Source organism: Syngnathus leptorhynchus, chromosome 7 (genome assembly GCF_054491065.1).
Source record: "Syngnathus leptorhynchus isolate UIUO chromosome 7, UIUO_Slep, whole genome shotgun sequence".
NCBI classification, from domain to species: Eukaryota; Metazoa; Chordata; class Actinopteri; order Syngnathiformes; family Syngnathidae; genus Syngnathus; species Syngnathus leptorhynchus.
In genome coordinates, this window is record NC_141201.1 from 7008503 (window position 1) to 7029030 (window position 20528).

At 39.2% G+C, this 20528-nt stretch overlaps 1 protein-coding gene across 2 annotated transcripts; it reads left to right on the forward strand.

Annotated features, from left to right (window-relative positions):
• The first annotated feature begins 467 nt into the window (after positions 1-467).
• lrrc75a (leucine rich repeat containing 75A) lies at positions 468-17209 on the forward strand. 2 transcript variants are annotated; one of them, XM_085916342.1, is made up of 5 exons: positions 468-1653; positions 6245-6373; positions 9137-9249; positions 15252-15525; positions 15726-17209. In XM_085916342.1, exons 1-5 carry the CDS (start codon positions 1405-1407, stop codon positions 16305-16307), a joined length of 1347 nt encoding a protein of 448 aa, XP_085772468.1. In that variant the 5' UTR covers positions 468-1404; the 3' UTR covers positions 16308-17209. The 2 variants fall into 2 exon arrangements, with proteins under 2 accessions (XP_085772468.1, XP_085772470.1); XM_085916344.1 differs by lacking the exon at positions 468-1653 and adding an exon at positions 4977-5040.
• The last annotated feature ends 3319 nt before the right edge of the window (positions 17210-20528 follow it).

A 20528-nucleotide genomic window follows, 5' to 3' on the forward strand; every position in this document is an offset into this window, starting at 1 on the left:
GGACTGGCAAAAGTAGAAGTGCAGATACTTGAGATTTGAGCGAGAGAGAGATTGCTCAAAACTTAAATTTGGACTCGTGAAAAAAAAACAAGTACCGACGTTTTAATCTATGGAAGTACAGAAGTAAAACTAAAATTCTACCCGTTTTGATAAATTGGCACAAATGAGAAAAATTACTTTGCAGTATACAAAATAGGTTTGTGTTCCTATCGTCTCATTGTTTTTAATTGACTAAAAACACGCTTCGTTTGATGAGTTTTTTTCTCAATTATAATTACCCAAAACTATGCAAATAATGAAAACACTCCAATAATCCACATATTTATTCTGCATTCAGAAATGTATTTTATTCACTCAGGAAGCCAGACGCATACGGAAAACTGCGAAGTTTGACAAGTTCATTTGATACACTTCCATCATTTCAGTTACCTACGCTGTATTCCCTATTAAAACAATGAAGAACCGGTAGTGCCCTCTGCTGGAGCAACAACGAATGGTGAAGAGTCGCCAATGATTTGTGTCCGTTAGCGCTGAAAGGTAATACTGCAAGCAGTCTCCACTTGGCAGTCTTATCTGGTTTTTAATGCTGTACGAAAAATATAGTAAATATAATTTGAGCCCTGAGATCGCCATTCTTCTGGAATGAATAATGGGCTAATAATCCGCTGGAAACTTGACGGTGCTCTCTGCCTGGAGGCGGTTGGGGGCGTGCTTTGTGCACCCGAATCGGGGGAGGTTGTCATCCATAATTCAGTCCCAACCCCAAGCACACCAGGTAGTCCACCCACCGCTCCTGCTTGGACAGACGGTCAAGCCTCGATAGCACAGCGTTCTATTGCAGACGACTGACCGAAGGTTGGATCACAGAAGTGGAAGAGTAGCGACGAAGAGTCAATCGTCGCTGAAGCGTGGACGTAAACATTGCCATGCCCTGACTGTTTCCTGCACCACCGCCTGCCTCCCTTCCGAGCTGCGCTCCGGGACAGCGAGGCTCCGTTGGCGTGGCTGAGATGAGAGCACAGCAACAACAAGACATCCTTCTTGGATGTCAATCAAAGCCAAAACGTTGTGAAGTTGTGTTTGGGACAGGAGACTGCGGCGTTCTTCGGTTCTTCTATGTGACGTGTGCACGGTGAGCGGGCCATGCTGCAGGCAGCATCTTCCGATCTCTTCCCCACTTGAGCTGCAGAAACTACTTCCTTCTTATTGTTGTTTTCTGCTGATGTGCGACGATGGATTGTCCATGCACATTAAATGTGCTTTCATTACTAGCTGCGCAGACTGTAGAATGGAATCAGCTGCAGGGCACTCTGATGGAAACATCCCCCAAATCTGTCTCTGCATGACCGACTGCCCGGTGGGACCAAGCTTGTTGTTATCACTGCTTCCCCCTCACACAACACCATGGGGGGCAAACAGACCAAGGGCCAAGATGCTGGAGGAACCAGCCCACAGCACAGCTGGAGGCGGACCCCCACCAAGGAGCGAGGGGACCTGTTTGCCTCCCTCATGCTGAGGTCAGGGGACAGGCTGAGCCGCGGTGCCACTCCGCCGCCTTACCAGCGGCGAATCGGAATGATCCAGGAGATGATGATGATGGCCAAGCAGGGTAAACACGACGAGGTCACGGAGATGCTGAAGACTCTACGGCAGGTAACGCCATTCGACTGTTTGCTCAAGTTTTGTCTTTTTAATCACAGTCAAGTCAAATTTGACCTGTTTGACACCAGACAATTAGAATTAAAAAAGTAAATACCCTAAATGTCATTATTAAACACTCTGAAATATGCTGATTGTTTCCCCCGAAAGATCACGGAACATAAAGACAAATCGAACATTAGAACTGTCATTCTAAGTTTATGGTTCTAGATTCAATTAAAGTTGAGTAAAATTTTTTCACGTTAATCCTTTGCGTAGTGATAAGAAACTAATTGGTGATGTAATGTAAAGGGATTGAGGTGAGTTGCTCATTTTCATAGAATTAATAACACCTACACGCTTTTAAAATTTACAAGTATTTTAGTTCACAAAGTGTCAAAAGGTTCAACATTTTTATCATCTTTGCAGCATCTACGGTTCACTGTTTGTTGTTCTTTTGTTTGTGAGGAAATATATTCATACAGTATTGTTACAGTCGCTCTGACATGTCAGCTTGCTTGCTAGCTGCAGTCTTTTAATCATAAATAGTAATCACATTTTTTTCTGCATGGAATTTGTGTTCACGACTTTGCACATATCTATATCTATCCATCTATCCATCTATCCATCCACCATCCATCCATCCATCCATCCATCCATCCATCCATCCATCCATCCATCCATCCATCCATCCATCCATCCATCCATCCATCCATCCATCCATCCATCCATCCAATCACTTTCTCATCAAAGTTGACTTACGCCTCCAAAATGCGTCACTTCTTAAACGCTGAACATTTTGAAAATGGAAGAGTACACCAAATGGCGCCATCTGCCCATTGTTTGCCATTCAGACAATTAAGTGGGCGTGACGGGCGCTGTTTTATCAACCACTTATGTTTGCAAATGGACTGGTTAGGATTAGCTCTATGAATTCTACCTCGCAATGGCATCCTAACATGCGACATGAAAAATAATACAACATTTCAGCTCAACAATGCTCCAGGAATAGAAACTGACAGCGCATCAGACATTAACAGAGAGAGCTATAGTTTTCCTGACATGTGTATCCTTTGTCCGATGACTCCCGATGGATCCCTGTTATTGCTTGAAAGGCTGGGTTGCAGAAAATAAACGAGTGTGAACCCGATGCACTCCAAGGAAGAACGTTAACAACGAGGTGTGATCACACTTGAATACTATGATAGGCAGGCAGGGCCATATTGTCCTATTTGGCCTGAGGTTTCTTAGTTAGCATAGGAAAACCCACACAAGCAATAGATGAAGGAACATCCGAGTTTACTTCTCACTGGTTACTAGGTTCCCGTGCATGTTGCCCGGCAGCTATGGCGGTGCGGTCAGTGCAGACTTCAGCCTAAGTAGACATTGATTAATCATGAAACAGGTCTGTTAGCAGCTAATGATGAGGCCGCCTTCTTAATCACTGCGCTGCAATAAAGCTGCAGCGATCATCTATACGCCTTTTCCCTCTGGGATGTCTCAAACATCTGCTTCTGTTGGAACCTCCAGCTTTTAATGTAAACTTCCAAGGTTGTTACTTTTATATCTTAATTCGTACAGCACTCAAAGTGCTCTATAAATAAATGTGTGAGGATGAAGATTATTATTATTATTATCATCTTAATGCTAACCAGGAGCTTGACTGAGATATAGGAGTCTGAAAAAAAAAATTACAAATATTTTTTAAACTAAGCCAGGTTTGGAATTTAAGTACAACTAACGAGTCAATATGGACTTTTTTTTATGATGCTATCATTTGAATGATTTCACAATTCAAGCGAACTGATGGGAGGGATTAAAGAAAAGTCTTTTGTCATAATGAACTAATATCCTGTATGGTAGATTAGATGGATAAAGGGTTGACATGTGAACTTTAGCAAAGGTCATCATGTGCTGCAGTAATGGGTACGACTCTCCACTGATCTTTCTCTGTCGCCGTCATCCTTGATGTTGAAGGGTCAGCTCATACTCGTCTCCTTACCATAATTAGTTATCTTGCATTTCCATTTTCCCTAGATATTTTACGAGGGTTCAGTTAATAATGCACTATATACACCATTTGCACAATATACCCGGGCACGTGGACCAAATTGATTGCACCCTGCACAGATTCACAGATTTTAATAAAGCTGTCCCAAATCCTAGCCGATCCTCCAACGTACATGCGGTGTCGTTTTCTCTGATGACAATTTTTATTTCGAAAAATTCATGTCCACGGGGACAAATAACATAATATTCAAATAACGACTGCCGTTTGCATACCTGGAAACATCAATGAGTCATACATTTTCAGGAGGAGGTCTTCAGAGCATGAGAAGCCCGGCAGCATATCAATACACACACACACACGGTGCCCAAAGTACTTTACAATGCCTCACATTCACCCATTCATACACCAACGGGAGGCTATTTATTTTGTGTTTGGATGGAAACCCTTTGGGTGAGACTCATGGAAACCTTAAAAATTGTCCGTTCATACTAAAACCTGACTGTTTTTCTTTTCAAGTGATGCAGTTGCAATTCTATCAAATTATTTCCATTATTGGCACAACTTTTCAGCTGAGGCCATTATAGCACAGATAATTTGTAGGCCAGTTGAGCTTCTCCATCCACCAATTTGGCTAAGAGCTTTGGAAACCTTTTTTGGGTAAATATATTGCCTGCAGACTTCATAAGCAAGTAAAGCAAAATGAAGCAAAAACACGGTGAGTTTGAAATGTGATTAAGATAAAGAGTCTGTTTATATCTGGACACATGCTTGATATAAAATAAGACGTGTCCATTTAACACAGCAGGGACACAGCATTAGTTAGCACTCTGGAGCAACAGACACCTTTCCTGCTGGGCGTTTGAGCTGTGAGCATCAATGTTTATGTCAATCAAAGCTAGCCTTCAGTCGTGTCGTGAAGGTGTCTTAACCACTCAGCCATGGCTGCATCAACGACATTATTTGCAAGCGTATCAAGGTTTTTTTTTTTCGAGTCAGCTGACTCACACAATAGTTATTTCTTAAAGCATACAATGCATGAATAAACTGGCTTTGACCCCAAATATTCATACACAAAGACATTCTTTCTTTCAATACACCTGAACCTTGATTCATATCCTTTGATTTCACACGGCTTTCTGTCTGATGTATGTAATTATGAAAGCACCTCATCCACATAGTCATCATTCACAAGTCAAAGAGCGTGGCCGGACACAATAGTAGAATAAGTAGCTGATTTGACCTCAAATATAGGCTCCAACAATGAGAACCAAGTGTGCCATGCTATGAAAATCAAAGCTGGAAAAATGCAATTGCTGCCACTGTACTGTATGTGCCTTGATTAAAATCAATTATTACTATTGTGGAACGTGATCAGCTCGTCTCCTTCACAGGTAAGATGCTCTGTGTGGAGTGTAATTGTTCTTCCTGAGCTTGCAAGGATTGGCTTGAGAAGTCTGTCTTTTCCCCGTATTCCAAAAAATATCTATGCTTGTTATATTTGGAGACTCTAAAATGCCCAAAGGTCTCATTTAGATTGTGAATGATGATTCGTCCACTTTGACATGCCCTGTAATTGAGTGCCGACAAGTCTGTGGTGTTCCCTACCTCTCGGACAACATGACTGTTATAGATAGAATAAGTGGAAGAAAATGACCGAATGAATAAATTGATCACTGCAGTTTGTCAATTTCCCGCTTCAGTCCTTATTTTCCCTACCAGTCGATTTCTAAAGGGCAGTTATTCTATTTTGGCGGCTTACAAAAGCATCTTTCGCCGAGTCAAATTGAATGAACGTACAATAGAAGACTGAAAATGGACTGAGGATACAAAGAGAACCAAGAATGTTTTCTATTTTGTGCCACCACTACTCGTCAGAGTATTTGAGGTAATCCTAATGGATGTACAAAGGCCATTTTGTATGGGATGTTTGTTCCATTTAAGTTGACTTCAAATAAATCCTCCATGCCTTCATATCCGCAGGATCCACCGAGATTTGCAATAATTATAGCGTGAGAACGTCCAATTTTTAAATGTACCGTACTTAGAAGTCATACCTTCAAGTGTTTCATGTATTTTCTCCTTTGTTTGCAATATAGCACATGAAAATCATTTGACAAAGTGGATTTTTTTTCTGTTTTTAATTTTCACACGTTGGCCATTTCATGTTTTCTGGAGTTTACACATTTTAAAGCAGGGTAGCTTTTATACTGGTATCAGATTAAGTGAATCTATTTGCATAATTAAAAGTATGTCATACACATTTACCAGACAATTCACACCATCCAAAATAGGTTATATGAAAAAAAATGGTTCTCCAAGAATAACATATCCTTGTTTTGATTGACACTTCCAGTGAAACGCCCAAATGTTTATCACAAACAAAAAATGTGATAAATATCCACATATGTGTCGTGAGTGCTTTTTTTTTCATGTACACTGTGACTGTGTGTTTTCTTTTCATGTTCAGTGACTGATAAGATTTACTCATGTGTGTGAAATGAGTTGCGTAACTATGACGTCTTCTTTCCTATAAGATGTTTGATTGTGTATAATTGCTGTTGCCAATCTATATCGTGTGTGTGTATGTGTGCGTAGGACCTGGGCATGGAGTCGACATCTCTGGATGACGTATTATACCGCTACGCCAGCTTTAGAAACCTTGTTGACCCCATCACGCATGACCTGATCATCAACCTGGCACGTTATGTACACTGCCCAAAGACGGTAAGACACAAACAAACACACACATGCGCACATACACACAGTGCTCTTCCCAAATATTGCCAATTTCATTAAACCCGCCTTTATACACCCACATGGGCTAAAGTGATTCAATGCTATCAGCTGATCTTGTGATTCATTTTGTCTGATGTTATTAGATTAGAAGATTGCTCTAAGTGGTTGTGCAGCAGTGTGTGTGTGTGTTTGTGTGCGCATCAGGGGATTGCAATTTTTTGTGTTTGTTCATTCATGTAGTTTGGGATGTCATTGAAAGAGAGTTAAAGATAGGGTGACAGCTACCATACTTGATAAAGAATGCGGGAAGGAAGAAGGAGTGATGAAGACAAAGATAGAGATTAAAAGGCGACCTATGCTGCAACTGGCTAGCGTGTTACACGAATGCCCATTACTGCATATTGTCATCATGACCTAAGAACAACAAATCATAAGGTTCTTTTAATCTTTGGCTGGGTTTAGAGCGATAATAATTGATTGTAAGGCAGCTTTTACTGTAGTCAAACATTTTATAATATTCATATAATAATAATAATAATAATAATAATAATTGAATGTAAGGCAATTTTTACTATCGTCAAACAATTTACACCACTAAGAAATATCTTAATTATGTGTGTGTCCAGGTGAATGGATAAAATGGATGGGCAGCAATTAATTACAGAGATATCTCAAAGGACTTCACACACTCATTGGTGGCAAATATGAACAACAGCCCCTGATCTTAATCCCCAGGAGGGCATGGAAACACACACAGAAAAAAAAACATCTGGGAAAAATAAGAAACTTTAAGAGGGCGCAGAATGGGTTGTCATTGTATATCTTGAGACAGGATCACTTGATAGATTTTATTTTGTTTTATCAATAATGCAAGAAGCCAAGAAAATGAAAGCATATGTAGGTAAAGAAGTATAAAGACAGAGAGGAGCTTTAGGGTGGAAAAAAAAGACTATAAAGACTCAGCAAAATATCGAAAAGTGCAAGCTTGAGTTAAATACCACCGACACAAGAGCCTTCACATTTATTTAATTACAATCCACTCGATGCAGCTTTAATAACACAAGGGCATTTACCATAAGTGCTGGTGTAAATCATGTCTCAACCAAGCCGACGCAATATAAAAACGTATTGAAAGATTGAGATTTGCATATATAAGAGAATATTCACAAATCATACAGATCATGAAAAATCCATAGATAAGTCACATTGGACTATAAACCACAGGGTTCAAAGCTTGTGCAAAAAGTAGCTGCTTATCGTCCGGAAAATACGGTACGGGTTAATCGATTATTAAGCTAATTGTGAGTTGCAGCCAGCTTTCATTGTCTTTGCTCCATTCTGACTTGTGTGAATTACCTCTGCTAGATTTCCCACAGGTATATGAGCCATACTCATTGGTGTGTAAAATGCTGCTGTCATGCACGGTTCACAAAAGATAGACTGTGTGATACCAGACATTTCAGGCGCTATGACTCAGACATCATTTTCCCCCAAATTAAAGCTAAAACTGGAACAGTGAGTCCAAATTATTGACTTTTGACAGAAAACATTTGGTTTTGACGTCAAAAAACAGATGACATTTCAGATTCAGTCGTTCTCTAAAGTGTATAAATTCAGATTCTGCATTGAAGGTCTTGGCAAAATCACCATTAGATTCAAGACATTCACACCAGCACCACTGTGCGTCTGTGAAGACTTCATTGTTGAATGTTCATTGTGAATGACATCTTGTGTCCGCCAATTTGTATAGGCCCATCTCCTATCTGCTATATCTTCTCGAGAAAGCTTTGCATTGAAAGCCTGTAAAGGCATCACAAAAGGCGAAGCGTTTGGTGACGTCGCTTGGTCTCAGACGTGATGCAGTTATTGCAAACACAGGATTTTCAACCAAATAAAATAATGTAAATTACCTCTTCCAATACATAATCACATCTCAAATTTGATGTTTAATTCCCCCAAATATTATTTTTGAAATTGTAAGTTGCCATTTTAAGGTAATGAAATGACATATAATGTATTTAATGTTGCAAAGCATGAGGCCAGTGGGCTCCTGCCATTCATCAGCCGTAAAGGATTGAAACCCCCATTTTTTAATTCAACGTTGTGTATCATATCAGACACACACACAGACACACACACACACACACACACACACACACACACACACACACACACACACACACACACACACACACTCTTGGTTGACAGATGTATTTGCCAATTATTTGCTCCAGTGGTGCATAAATCCTACTTCTCACAATCTCAGCTCTCTACTGTAATGTCATGCTCATTATGCGTCCCCTTGTCAGTCCTGTGTGAATTGGATGACTGGCTCACTGGACTTTGACTGACAGCACCACTCTGTGTTTATGACTGTTGATGAATGCTTCAAAGTTTATTGTACTGTGCCCGAGGTCATTTATGTTTATTTTCAACCTTATTTAGAGTTCAGACCACATTCAGAGTGTTGACCCAAATAATGATGAAAGGAAAATACTGTATATGTACTGTATTTCTTCACAAATATATATATATATATATATATAAATAAACATATAAATAACAAATATCTTGTGACTACATTTGATTATATAATAGTTCAGTTTATTTTACAGGTCATTAACTTTCCAATTTGAAGGCCTGTTGTAGGCTAAGAGCACAGTTGAAAGTTATACCAGATTTTCCCCTCCAGTAAGAATTTCTTCCACCTGTTGTTCTCCATCACTTCATTCTATTGTTTGTGTCCAGTAGGAGGGGGACTCTCTGGGGGCCATGGAGAAGGTTTGTCGTCAGCTTACCTACCATCTCAGCCCCCACTCTCAGTGGAGAAGACAAGGCCTGCTCAAAAGGAAACCCCAAGCGTGGTCAGTACTATTATTATTATTATTATCAAAAATAATAATAAAAACAAATTAGAGCAAATCTGAGATTTTAGAAGCGTGTCTATTCGGGTGCCCAAAGAGTAGCTCCCAGCTTCGAAAAAGATGGTGAGCCCTGTTCGAAACTTTAAAGCGCATCTCATACGGCCAAGTTAAAGACAGATTACTGGCTACATCTTGAAAGAGAGAGAGAGCTCTGCTTGAACTCATCTTTCACGGATTTAGCGCTTTTTGTTAAGAGCCTCACTGATGCATAGTAATTTTAATAAGATGGTTTGAGAAATTTTGTGGCAGATTATAGGCCAAATAAAAATGTACATGCATGACTTGCAGAACAAAACAGTCCACTTTAGCATGCTTATGTGACAAAGACTGTTAAAATCGTATCTTCATTTTCCTAAAGCCTTTCTCTCCATAAGGTTCTTAATCTTCACAACCAATTCTTAATCTTAATCTTCACAACCCTTAGTTCACCTTTAGTCCTAATGAGGACAAGCACTATAGAAAAGGAGATTGTTTTGATTGTTTTCTGCGGCCGATGTTCATGGGAAAAAAAAAACCCAACCCAAACATGATTACAATATAGAAGGCAAAACAATCGTTTTAAGTGATTTAAGTGATAGAACATTGAGAATTTCTGTGACCTGTGATTTTTACCATGCCAGCATCCATTTCCGCTGGCAAATGCATCCAGGTGTGAGCAGATAGCAGGTGATATCAGATTTAAAGAGAGAAAGCGACAGAGTTTGCCAAATATGTTAAATTATTCTGCACTGATGAGCGAGATTTAATGAATTCAGTGTTGCAGGTGTTAGCGAGCGACAAGACCGGGCTGGTTTAACTCTAAAGAAAAGGAGACTGTTTTCATCATGAGCCACACAAGTATAAATGTCCTCCCTGCATACTTTAATATACGTATATGAACAGAACCTTCTTGATGCAATTTTCACAATGTGCTTTGCATTGTCGTGAAAAGCGGCAGCATTTTTCTTTTGCATTGTTTGCAAGTGACTGACTTTGTAATTTTCACATGCTGTCATGGCAACACTATAAATGAGAAAACACATTTGAAAGCAGTCCATTGAAGTTAGAAATGTATTCAAATTTATTGCAGAGGAACTTGACTATTGCTAGGCTATCAGTGTTAATTACTCTAAATTGACGATGGACATTTTTGAGGAAGCAGAATTGTGTGAATAGCTATCTCTGGAATTGAAATTTTTGGACTAGATGTGAAAGATAACTTTAAGAACATTGTGTGTATTGTGTACCACTCTAATATGAGTCTCTTGTGTAAAATTATAACGTAAAACCCTATTAGATCAAATTAAATCGCAAATTTCCCGTATTGTGGGACTAATGAAAGTTATCTAATGGAATTGAGAGGAATTTGTAATTGTACTCGTGTTTATTTGCCTGCTGAGGATGTTTACTCTAGCTATTCGGATCCCACAAAGTAGCTACTCACATGTTGATTTGGCAAGTGTTGGAATTTTTAATCCTAGCAAAGGTCTGAGTGTGCTCGTTTTTTTTTGTTTTTTTTTTTGTTTTTAATAAGGTCTCAGCAGAGTTTTTTTTCCTTCGCTGATATCAGTTGAGGCCCGTCATCTTTCGTTGTGCTTTGTCATAAATACGAGTCTGCGGTTAAGCGTTGAGCCTACAGCGTCAGACAAGGGAGCAAGCAAAGGTGTTTTGGGATTGATGGGGTTCCGGTTCACACAAAAGCAATCAATTCACAGTCCATCTCCTCAACCTCTCGGACACTTCATCGATTTTTGTGTCCTTAAAAATGCTCAGTTGGATTAAGAAAGTTACCTTAAGTTCTGGAAGTTGCAGGGTCGGTTAAAATGTATTATCAGGTTGGGGAAGTTACATCAAATGGTCGCATGCTGACTTAAGCCTCGTACACACATTTTTCAAATCCTAAAAGATTCTTAATTTTTTACACACCCCACACTTGAAGATAAAACAGAAAATGTCTTTGCAACAAGAAAAACTGTGAAGATTATTAAAACAATTGGTGAACGTCTTTGCAAGTGTTTGTTGGTGAACCGTGAAGAAAAAGATCAACATTCAAACCCTCGCTAACCTTCGCTGCTCAGTGGGAGGAAGGCGTTCGAGTGCTCATTTGTGGCGAACTAAACAGGAAACTGCAAATTAAATCATTCTGCCTGACCCCGGTCAAAATCATTTGAAAAATGTGAGAGGTATTCTTAGTTGTGATAAGACTCCTTTCATAGAAGCTACCATTGATTACAAAGGTGCAGTGTGTCTATTGGCACACCAAGAGCCTGTCCACAGTTGTGTGCCATCAATTTGTGGCTTGTTTGTCTAGACAGAGGCCAGGAGCCAGATCAGTGTTTGTGCGTAAGCGTAATGGTATTTGCTACACTCTATTGTCTGTCATATGGGAATATTTTTTCAGTCTGACACAGTACAGAGCAGCCATCTGTCAGCAGCTGTATGTACTTCTTTCTCAGGAAACACACAATTTTATTGGATGTATTGCTTATCCTATCACCATAGCAAAGGGTATTTTTTTTTTAGACTACATACAATTCAAATAAAGTCTTGCCATGAACATATGTGTGTTATCAGGTTTGTGGAACATACTCGTGTTATCAGGTGTGTGTTTGAATTCCTGTCCGCACTCAAACATAAAGTCTCAAGTCCTTATATAGACAAAATGAACACGCATTCCTGACTTGCTATTTATGGGAGAAAAAAAACAATGTGACAAATTCCACTGAACTTTCCATGAATCGCACATGTAGTTTTCTTATTGACAAGCATTACTGACTAAAGACTCATGTGAAACAACAATTGGATTGATTTGAAGAAAACATGCAGTAAATTGGTCTTAAATTGGAAAATTAAGATTTGTAAGAACATATTGTATGTTGAATTGATATGAAATGGTGCCTATGCTTCAATGTCAGAACAAGGAGAGGAGAAAAGAAGTGGCCTGTCATCCTCTGTGCGCATTCACCAACTGACTGGGTGATACATGATCTCGGGGAGACACAGAGGACGCAGCAGACCAAACCATATCGTGCACAATAGGATAGAGCAGAATTATCAATGTCACCTTCAAATCACTGAGGTGCCATTTAATGTAGTTTGGAATATTAGATTCATGTCTTTGGGTTCCCAAGGCACCACCTTCTTTATTGCGCCTCAAGTCGACCATATTATATATTATTTACAATTTCAGACATACCGGTAGATGAAATAGTGAAGATTGTGATAAACATTGTAATAAGCGACACACAACTTGCAGGATCCATTCGCTTCAATAAGAATGAGATCATAGCAGACAGTGACATTGGCTCAAATGGACACTTTGCAATTAACTAATGGTATTTCAATTAAATACAAATATTGGATATATGTTCAAGGTAGTACCTTGTTTTAGCAAGAAGCAAAAAAAACATAATTAAACATACATTATTTCATCTTGCAGACCATGCAATGCTGAGCAATTCTGACCTTCAATAGTGTGATCAATGTGCCACAAATCAGGCAACTAAGAAAAGAAAACGGAAAAAAATTGTCATCACACAATTAATCAAACTAGTGTGTTGAATTTCCTGTCCTAGTTTAAACAGTGGGGGAGATTAAAATAAATTAGCATTTAATAAATAAAAGTTGATTAGGTGCTAAAAGCAGATTCATTATCACTATTTGATGTGACAGCAAAACTATATTACTGAGTGAGGATTTATTAAGATTTTATTTTCACACACCAACAGTAATTATCATGCAACATTTTTAGAAATACTTTCTCACTTCAGTGAAGTTCCTACGCTCCATTTGAACAATGCTTGCCAAGAACCTTAGTTAACAGCCTTTAATAATCTGATGGTGTTTTTTCCTGTGATAAATCTAGAAATAGAAACCATATTGTTGTTCATATTATGCGCCACAAATGATTGTTACCAGACATATTTTAGAGGCTGTAGGTGTAAGCAAAACATCCTCAAGCCATCTGTCTGTGGGTGTAGTTTGTCACAATGTGGCTTCATTGCTGTGAGTGAGATCTAATTGAAAAAATATTTAGAAAATGAAAGTTCATGTGAGTTGAAGGTAGGGGCACTGGAGTGGGAAGCTAGGTCTTTGACAAAGTAGACTTTTTTGAGTCACCACTGGTGAAAACTGAAGCATAGTCTAGTCTTTAACTTGATCAGCAATGCATGCATTTGTTTAGGCATTTGTGAGTGGGCGAGAGGAGAATTTCTAAGCAAGACTCAAACGACAGTTAAAGAAATTAATGTGATAAACAGACATGGGCATAGAGTGTGACTGTTTGTTTTGTAGATTGTTTTGCCAAATTGGGAAATTCTCACTTGTGATGGTTTAGTATAGAAGAGGCAGAACAAGCCTTTTTCATTCATCCCAAAAGTGTCGCTTGTTTTGCCAACTCTGTAGAGTTGTCAAAATGATGCATGCACTTGCGATGATGGTTGAGTTGGATTTGATTCCTCGTGGATAGCTCTGCATTTATATATTTCTTTTCACGAGTGTGTCGTTGGAGAAGTATGCCGTTTCTCCACCCTAGGGACCAACATGTAAGCTTTGTTGTCAAGGCTGTAGCCACTCAAAAATAATAATCCAAACATAAAAATCCTCACTTCAGTAACTTTCATAAACACAGTTGAAAATGAGTAGTAATAACAAACAAATACATAATTGACATACATAGATTTTTTTTTTTTTCAGTTTTGTCAACATCAGGGTTATCTGTATCAAGTTGATACATTATTTGACCTTATTTTAAGGTATTGGTACTCGTGACGATACCAATATTGACAACTCTCATGGCTATGTTATGATATGGAACTAAAGGCATACGTACGTATATATAAGACAGATACTCATTAAGATGCTTCAGAGGTGCAGGGTTCGATTCCGACTCTGGGCTTCCTGTGTGGAGTTTGCATGTTCTCCCCGTGCCTGCGTGGCTTTCCTCTGTTTTCCTCCCACATTCAAAGAACATCCATGTTAGGTCAATTCGCCACTCCAAATTGCCTGTAGATGTGATTGTGAGAATGAATGGTCTGTATGTGCCCTGCGATTGGCTGGTGACCAGTTCAGGGTCTCCCCGCCTACTGTCCAATGTCAGCTGGGATAGATTCCAGCACGCCCACAATACCCGTGACGAAAAGCGGTTTAGAAAATGAATGGATGGATCGGGTGCAATCTCCAAAAGGCTCAATTGTTCACAAGCAAGAAAAAAAAAAACATTTTGCATGTATCCATCCATTCATTTTCTGTGGCGCTTGTCCCAATTCGTGTCGAGGTTGATTTGGAACCTATGCCAGCTGGCTGATTTGCATATGTATTTTTATTTATTTATTAGTTTTACATTCTCATCTTGCATGCTGCTGTTTGGGGGGATTTGCAAGCCATGAAACGGAAAATGTTCCGCTCAACCTTTTCATTTAGCAGTGCAGTATATCATCATATATCATCAGCTCTTTGTGCTCAGCTCACTTAATTCTCTGCCTATTCCAGTTATTTATAGCCCAGACCATGCAGTCGGAGACTACAGTTTTAAGTGCTACTCAAAAGCTCTTTTTCATTTGCAAACTTCAGTGTCTTAAGCTCTGAATCCCCTTAGTGTCAAACTTTCTGCGCATCCCCACAGTACATTAGCACATGTAGAACTGTAGCAAAACTCCAAAGTTAAAAAATAAAAACAATAGTGGTTAGTTTTTAATAACACTGTTTATCCGTTACCTACTTTATTATTATATATTATTATCATTATTATTATTATTATTGTTGTTTGCAGTGGTGTGCCACGCTGGGTAATATTTTGATTATCTTGGTTATCACTAACTGATCACTTGAAGATTGATGCACAAGTTGGAGCATCCTGTAGTTAGGGTTAGTTAGTTCAGGTCTCACCTGTAGCCTAATGAATCAATGGTGACTCAGTGAAGCATGAATTACACACTGTTGTCATGTCATTTGTCTGTTTTTAGTCTAAAGGCGGTGCTGTCCACACCTCCATCCAGCGGAGCTCTGGATCTGTCCGGCATCCCTCTGGTAACTCGCGACATGGAGCGTCTGTGTGCGCACCTCCAGCATCACGCTTCCATAGTGGTTAGTTTGGAGCTGGGCTTCACTGAACTTACAGACGAGGCCTTCCTCGTGCTCCTTCCCACTCTGGCTGCCCTGCCTCGCCTGGAGACGTTGGCAATGAATGGAAACCGGCTGACCAGGACTATTCTGAAAGAGCTGACGGATGCCTTGAAGGTATCATTTATTGTCATATTGCCTCTTTGCATTAACTTGGATCTCTTGGCATTTTTTTGTGTTCGATTCACATGAACAATGTTCCTGTGCTGACTCTTGAAATCAGCTCCCAGTCTTATTATTTAGTATGACAATACTTATGCAGTGATTGAGTTTTACACAGAGAAAAACTGTGACAAGTAGATGTTTTTTCTTCCTAGGATCCCAACAGTTTTCCAAGTGTGACATGGATTGACCTGGGAAACAATGTAGACATCTTCTCCCTGCCACAGCCTTTCCTGGTTAGCCTGAGGAAGCGCTGTCCCAAGCAAGGCAACCTGCCTACCATCCTGGAGTTTGGCGAGAGTCAGGCCAGCGAGCCCCCTGAAAGGCTAAATGCCATCGGTGAAGACGAGGAGACCGACAAGACTGAAAGTATGGGAGAGCTGCAGTCTGAGGTGGAGGAAGAACTGGACGGTGAGATGGAAATAGAGGAGATGATGGAGGAGCTGCTGGACTTTGACAGGGAGGCGCAAGGGAAGGAGGACGAAGACGAGAGCATGTGGACCGTTGAGGAGCAGAGGAAAGCGAGGAGGAGAAGAAGGACACATGAAGAGTTAGACAGAAAAGAGAGACTGGGCCGGATGGCAGTGGTGGCACTGGACGAGGACGACACCCAAAGCCACTCGTCCCCGTTGTCTTGCTCCAGCCAGTCACAGCACTCCTCTGCAGCTGTCGAGCCAATGAGAGCAGAGGAGGACGATTTTGACAACGTGACTGACCGATCAGAGCACTTGACCTGATTGCTGCTCCTTTCTCCTCTTGGTTGGAATGATTTCTCCTGCCGTGTTGAGGTACACGTGGAATGAGGCAAGGAAAGACTTGCTCCCAGCTTGAACAAGCCAGATTTAACCAGCTGAACCATTGTGGGCAAACTATTGGACAAAAACTATCCTGACAGGATTTGTCAGCTATAAATGACAGAGAGAGACTAATGGATAAAACCACTAATTAATTAATAAGCTTTTTATTGTAACTCACCCTGTTCAGGGCTTGAGGCAGGATCATAGTACCTTCATGTGCCTGAAATATGTCCCATTAATGGTTAGGTGACAAAAAGAATAAAAAGTTAAAGTTAGTCTAAATGAGGAGAAGTCAGTGGCTGATTGCTTACTGTTTCTATTAACTTTATAATATATATAATTACATCCATGCATGCTATCCTCTGAATTTCAACAAATTAATTTTTGCACCTACCTTGCGTGCATTAGGTTCTCATGTCAATGAAAAGCTTTAAAGAAATGTACATGTGGGCTGATGATAGGTCATTTTGTAGTCTGCTGTAGACTACTAGTAATTGTGGACGTAAACAGTGATTAGATTTCATTCAGACGCTTGTATAGGAAACTAATAATAATTGTTGTGCTGAGTGTCACGCTTCCCGATATTTATCAATCTTATACAAAATTCTCTATAGTCTGATATCTGATACAGTTAAATTGAGTGGCGTGATCATTTTACTTCATGTAAATCAAAAATTTAGGAGCTTTTTTTAAAATTTCCATTATAGCAATGCTTCTTGCCCATACTTTTGCAGTATAGCATAGAAAAAAGCCTGTGTCCCATTTGTAAGGAACATGCATTTGCGGGATGAACAGCAAAACGGAGAAATGTGGGTTGCAATGTAAATTGTGCCAAATTTTTATGATGGTTTTAAGGGGGGGGGGGGGGGGGAAGCTGTCTAACAATATGAAGGAGAGTTGAAAGAAGTGTTGTTAAAACAGAGAAATAAACAGCAAACACCACTTTGTGAACATTTTAGTAACATTGTTTTGGAAAAACAACTGTTACACTATAGTATATATTAGTCAAATATATATTAGTCAAAGAGAAACTATATGCTTCTTTCATTATTTTTTTTGTAATCGTGTTCTAGGCTAGTTACATTATGTGTGACGTTTGTATATGTGCGTCAAGTCAAATTCGCAAACTTGGACAATCAAGTCGTCTGTAATTCGGATGCTTGCTTATGTATGCAGAGGAGGACTACTGTTGCAAGTAGCTGATGTGATTATGTCACCAGCAAAGGTTCTCAATCTTGACTGACATCACAAGTTCATGTGCAGAGAAATGGGTATCATGAATCCAAACCAGAGGTAACCCATTTTAAATCTTAGGGGTGAACCTTTGGACTAGAAATTCAAGAAACCTCATGTTAAAGATGAAGTCAACTTCCAAATTCTTTTCACAATAATATGTTGTATGTTACCCCACAAGACTAAACACTGCATTCTAATTGATATTGCGTTTGTGGAATAGAAGTTAAGCAGCAAAATTCTCCTGTTTTTATCCATCTCAGGGGACGGCCATTTTGCCACTTGCTGTCGACAGAAAATGACATCACAGTTGCCAGGTCTTGTAACAACAACCAAACAACCAAACTTGCCAAACAACCAATCACGACTCTCTCCTTAATTGTACTTTCAAAATCAAATGGCTCAAGAAAGGATTATCTGCCCCATGAAATGGATAAAAACACGTGAATCTGCTTAACTTCTATTCCACAATGGAAACATTAATCAGAACACTGTGTTTCGACCAGTTGGGCTGCACAGAACATATTATTCCAAAGAAAATTTGGACGTTGACTTACCCTTTGAGGAATGTTAGCTGTAACAGGAGGACACCACAAAAAATCTTGCATGGTATCAAGTTCCCCAGAGTATTAATGCTGCTTTTATTGTTTGTGTTTTAATTCAAGATCCTGATACTTGCAGAGAAAATCTTTAGCTTTATCATACAGTGGGTTCTACCTTTCCCCTTTTTTTTTGTGGTTCTTATGTTAACGGTGACAAATCAAGGCTTTCCATGCAGTTCACTTCTACATTGGGGTTGAAAAACAAGCTGTACAATTTCAGCGCTATCCTCGAATCTACCTGCAAAGATTCTTCCCTTTAATATAAGCCATGCAACAAAAAAAAAGTGTTCATATCTGGTAATCCCACCGAGCCCTTTAAACAGTCATGATTGTAAACATTTGTGAAAATGTACATATAGCCACTAATGTTTGTTGCATTGGCGGTGTTAAAATCAAATTTCAAAAGTCATACCAAATGATTTTATGTAACCTCTGAATAAGCGATGCGAGAGTCTATCCTCAGGTTTATTGTTTTGAAGACGCGGGTTAGACAGTTAAGTATAGTTTCGCCTTGATGCGACTGTCAATCAAATATAGACCTCTTCTGATCGTTAGCTTGTCAGTCAAAAAAAACAGAGGTATTCAAATGTGAGGGCTGTATAACTGTCCTGAGAAATTTGGGGTCCAGTGCCTTGTGCAAGGGCTCCACAGTAGTGCTCAGGAAGTGAAATGGCCTCTCTGTAGCAAGCAGTCCCCCCCCCACCTATCATTTATTTTTTGAATGGGCATAATTCAAGACTAAACTATTGGCAACCCAAAATAGTCTCGAGATTAGAATAGTGTCTCTGTGTTGACTAGTACTTACTGTACGTGTTATTCAACTGTATTTCTACCATTGTAGCCACTCTAGTGATTGTTTGGTGATTTCCTTTCCCATGCTGCACTTTGCTAACTTGTTTTGCCAAGTGGCACAAGGCACAGCAATTATAACCATATGCATCACGACAAGCAAAATGATTACACGATCTTATTATTGGAAGTGGTGAAATGACTGTGATGTTTACCTCAGATGTACATAGAGGGTATATATATATATATATGAATGATTTACGGAATGTGGGGGTGTCACAATGCACTTAAGGTACACCTGCACAATCGAACGAGTTGAGAGCTTTATTAAAAAATACAACCTCTACAATAATAATTATGCTCACTTTTGACTGACACTGTCATGAATAAATAATGTCTTTTTTTTCAGTGTGGGTCTACTTTTAAGTGGTATGGACCTTGGTGTCGTGCTTGGAGCTCATTAGATTGTGCAAGAAGCTAATGAATTGTGTAAAAGCAACATTCATGTCCTTTGCACGTGATGGTATATATTTTTGCAATCTACCATACACCTTTGTTAGATTAGCTATGCAGCCTTTCTTTCCACTGCTCATATTGATTTTTGTGCTACGTTACACAGCTACTGGAAACAATGCTATGTATTACTGATTAAATTGTTACTCATTGGATCTTAACAATAAATAATATGACAGGAAAACAGACTATCTTGCCAGTCATTTACGGGGCATATACTGTACAGACATTCACAGTCACACCTTGGATGAGTATTCAAATTTCTAAACATGCACTTATGCCTCTGCGTCCAAATGAGGAGCTACTAAATAGAGGTTAGTGTCTGAAATTACAACCAATCGGCACTCATTTTCTCATCAAATAAATTATGAAATGAATAACTGAAGTTTTTTTTGTTCTGAACGTGTAACAAGGCAGAATGTATTATCAAGGAGCCAAGTTTAGTAGGTCCTTGAACTGTAATAAAACAGAAAATCAATGAGTTCAGATCAATTAAATCAGTATGTAGTATTTTTGATTATTTAAAAAAAAACTCAGATTATAACAGTAAATTGTGTAGTAATATCATAAAACTCATCAAAGAAAAACGGCCTTTTTTGTAATTCAATTTTTGTCTTGGGCTGACATCTCGTGGCAAAATGGACTAATTGCAAATGGGCACTTCATAATACCTAGGAATATCCTTAATTTAAATTCTTATTACCATAAAACTAGTATTTCGATGTTACAATCAGTCACGATGTCGAGGATACACCGTTATCATGATTAAAACATCCCGATTATCATTTAAACATGTCTATTATCGGCAGATGCAAAAGAAATCACCAATAAATTATGTGGTTTGAAAGATGCTACGCTTAGATTTTCTTGACTTGACATATAGTATATTATATACATATATAAATACAAGGGGAATGTGTTATTTTCCATTGCGATTTATTTATTTCACGTAAACTTGCCACTAATGCTGCAGCTTAAAATGCGTACGTCATATCCGGTAACGGTGTCGTTTTTTTTTTCTGTT